This window comes from Penaeus chinensis, chromosome 23 (genome assembly GCF_019202785.1).
Source record: "Penaeus chinensis breed Huanghai No. 1 chromosome 23, ASM1920278v2, whole genome shotgun sequence".
NCBI lineage: Eukaryota > Metazoa > Arthropoda > Malacostraca > Decapoda > Penaeidae > Penaeus > Penaeus chinensis.
Genome location: NC_061841.1, coordinates 24,103,194 through 24,105,693, shown reverse-complemented (window position 1 = coordinate 24,105,693; position 2,500 = coordinate 24,103,194). Strand labels below are relative to the sequence as shown.

Sequence of the window (2,500 nt, the reverse complement as noted above, 5' to 3'; positions counted from 1 at the left end):
TCAGGGTGGCAGCACTCACGTTCCTGCCTCCGCTCCGAAGTAAGGAAAAAAAGGAATTATGTTGTCAGGTTCTTATTTTTATTTTCTGAATTCCCTAATGGGCTTTTGTAAGGTGTTCGTGCGAGGAGCCCTTTCGTCACACCGTCAAAGTGACGATGCCCCGTGAAGCGGGATAAAAGGCATAAGGGCTAGGATAGGTGGGCCCTGTTTACTCCATAAAACAAACAAACAAAAACAAAGGTGAAATAGAAATCCCTTACAAGCCCTCATGAGAAGAATGGGGTGTCTGAGGTAGCAGTATAAGTGCTTATATGAATATCACTGCACATAAAAAAAACTAAAAAAGTAATTAGCATGCCCAGCTTCTCCTAACATTGGCAAGAATGAGGCTCACATACAACTTTTCTCGTTCCATTCCGTTGGCAGATCACTGTAGGATCCATGGGGAGTAGCACACAAACACATGTACGACTTGACACTCTTTATTGAGCCCAAATGGCCCTCTTATATAGGCGGGAAGGGGGACAAGACGTACATCTACTTTCTTGCAACAATTATTTAAAATACAATATTTATACAGCAACCGGTAATGGTTGCTGCAAAAAAAAAAAAAAAAAAAAAAAAAAAAATCAACTTGCAGTTTTAAAAATAACAGATAAAAATAATAAAAGTAAAAGAAAGTGACGATACAAATCTTTATGGAATAACACGGAGTAATAAAATGAACACAAATAGTGGAAAATACTAATCATTATGCTTAAAATAAAAAGGAACATAGAAATGAGGGTTTGGATAAAGAAAAGGTAGGGAGAGATCAAGGATGAGGACAGATAAGAGAAAGGCTAGCATAGAGAGGGTAGATCCAGGGAAGGTAGATCTTTAGTATAGTTTCCATAGAATAAAGGGGAAGAGTATTGAAAAAAAAGGTGGGGGGGGGGTAGAAGGAAGGGTAGGGCAACAGTATATAGAGAGGAAAAACATATAAATATGAACAAACAAAAGAAAAGCTTTGAGACTAAGCTAGGCTAGCATAAAGGGAAACTTAAAATCATGAACATCAGCACTAAGATTTGTAGAACAGAAATATGAATAGAAAGGAAAAATTAAGGGAGAGAAGGAAAACAATGACAGAGAACTAAAAATAAGACAGAAAGGAAAAGAGGAAGAGATAGAGGAGAAGCAGGAGTGAAAATGTAGGGGAGAGAGGGAGAGAGAGAGAGAGAGAGAGGGGGGGGGGGGAGATAGAGAGAGAAAGAAAGAGAGAAAGTAAAAAAGAAACAGAGAAAGAAAAGAGAAAAATCGCATGGAGAAAAAACTACCACAGGTCATCAGTCAAAACTCTGCTGGCCGTTTCCAGGACATGGGTTACAGCTGCCAGGTGCTGGGAGAAGGTCACCCACAGGTTAGGTCGCAGGTCATCCGGCGCTTCCTGCAGGCTGCACAGGGTGTCAGACAGGCCAGCGAAGGCCGTGCCGGAGTATGCGTCGTTCTTGCTCGGCGCCGTCACGACGTGGCTGGAGAGGGACAAGGGACAAGGGGAGTTTCAGCTTCATCCCCATCGCTATCTTCATCGCCATCACAATAATGTCATGATCATAATCACTACCAACGTCGTCACTACCACTATCATCATCACTATCACTATAATGGTAGTGGTGATGATACTGATTATACTGTTGATGGTGATGGAGATTTTGGTGATAGCGATGGTGGTGGTGATGGCGATGATGATGGTTGTGGTGAAGATGATGATGATGGTGATAATTATAATAATGATGATGATGGTGGTATACACACAAGGGAAAAAGATTAATGCTCTTACTTATAATCCGGGCGACCAGGAAGTCCGCGGGCGTCGATAAACGCTCTCTCAACCATCATTAATTGGTCGTTAACGTGTCGGACTGCTAATGGGCTGAAAGAGCAGAAAAGAAGGGTAATTAAGTGGGTAATTAATTAGCGTTAAGGCCATTAGTGCGTGGAATTGCTAATTGGCTTAGTTTTAAAAAATACTAAATTAATAATGATGTTAATCATAGAATAATGATTAACTGGTCGTTAAGTTGTCGAACTACTAATGGCCTGAAAGAGTCAGTTAGGTTATTAAATGGTTGAAGTATGATAATGCTTTGGTTGACAGAAAGAAGAGAAGGAAAATGATGATAAAAAAATAATCAGATTAAATGAAAGTATCAACATAAGTTTGGCAGTAATCAAGAAATTAATTGATGAGGATAACAGTGGTAACAGATAATTGGTAATAGACAAGCATGATAGTTAAGTGGATACGTTGGTAACGACGTCATTAACAAAGAGATAGATTGCATAATTTTGAAATAAATTCATGGAATGACTTTGTTATTCGTAATTATCTTAACCAAACAGTCAAATAACTAATACAAATTTATAACTACTAAATGAACAATGATTAATCATCTCCATCACTCTGTAAAACAATTAACTGATATTATGATTACTAAAGAAACAGTTATTAGCTATC

General features: G+C 38.8%; 1 protein-coding gene across 1 annotated transcript in view; it reads right to left on the bottom strand.

The window, feature by feature from the left end:
• Positions 1-517: 517 nt before the first annotated feature.
• Positions 518-2,500, bottom strand: part of LOC125037494 (putative N-acetylated-alpha-linked acidic dipeptidase) — a 35,488-nt gene continuing 33,505 nt past the window's right edge. The window contains exons 16-17 of the mRNA XM_047630652.1: positions 1,823-1,915; positions 518-1,514 (exon numbers count right to left, since the gene is read on the bottom strand). Of these exons, the coding sequence (XP_047486608.1) occupies positions 1,316-1,514; positions 1,823-1,915 (292 nt within the window). The 3' untranslated portion in view covers positions 518-1,315. The remainder of the gene's footprint in view (positions 1,515-1,822; positions 1,916-2,500) is intronic.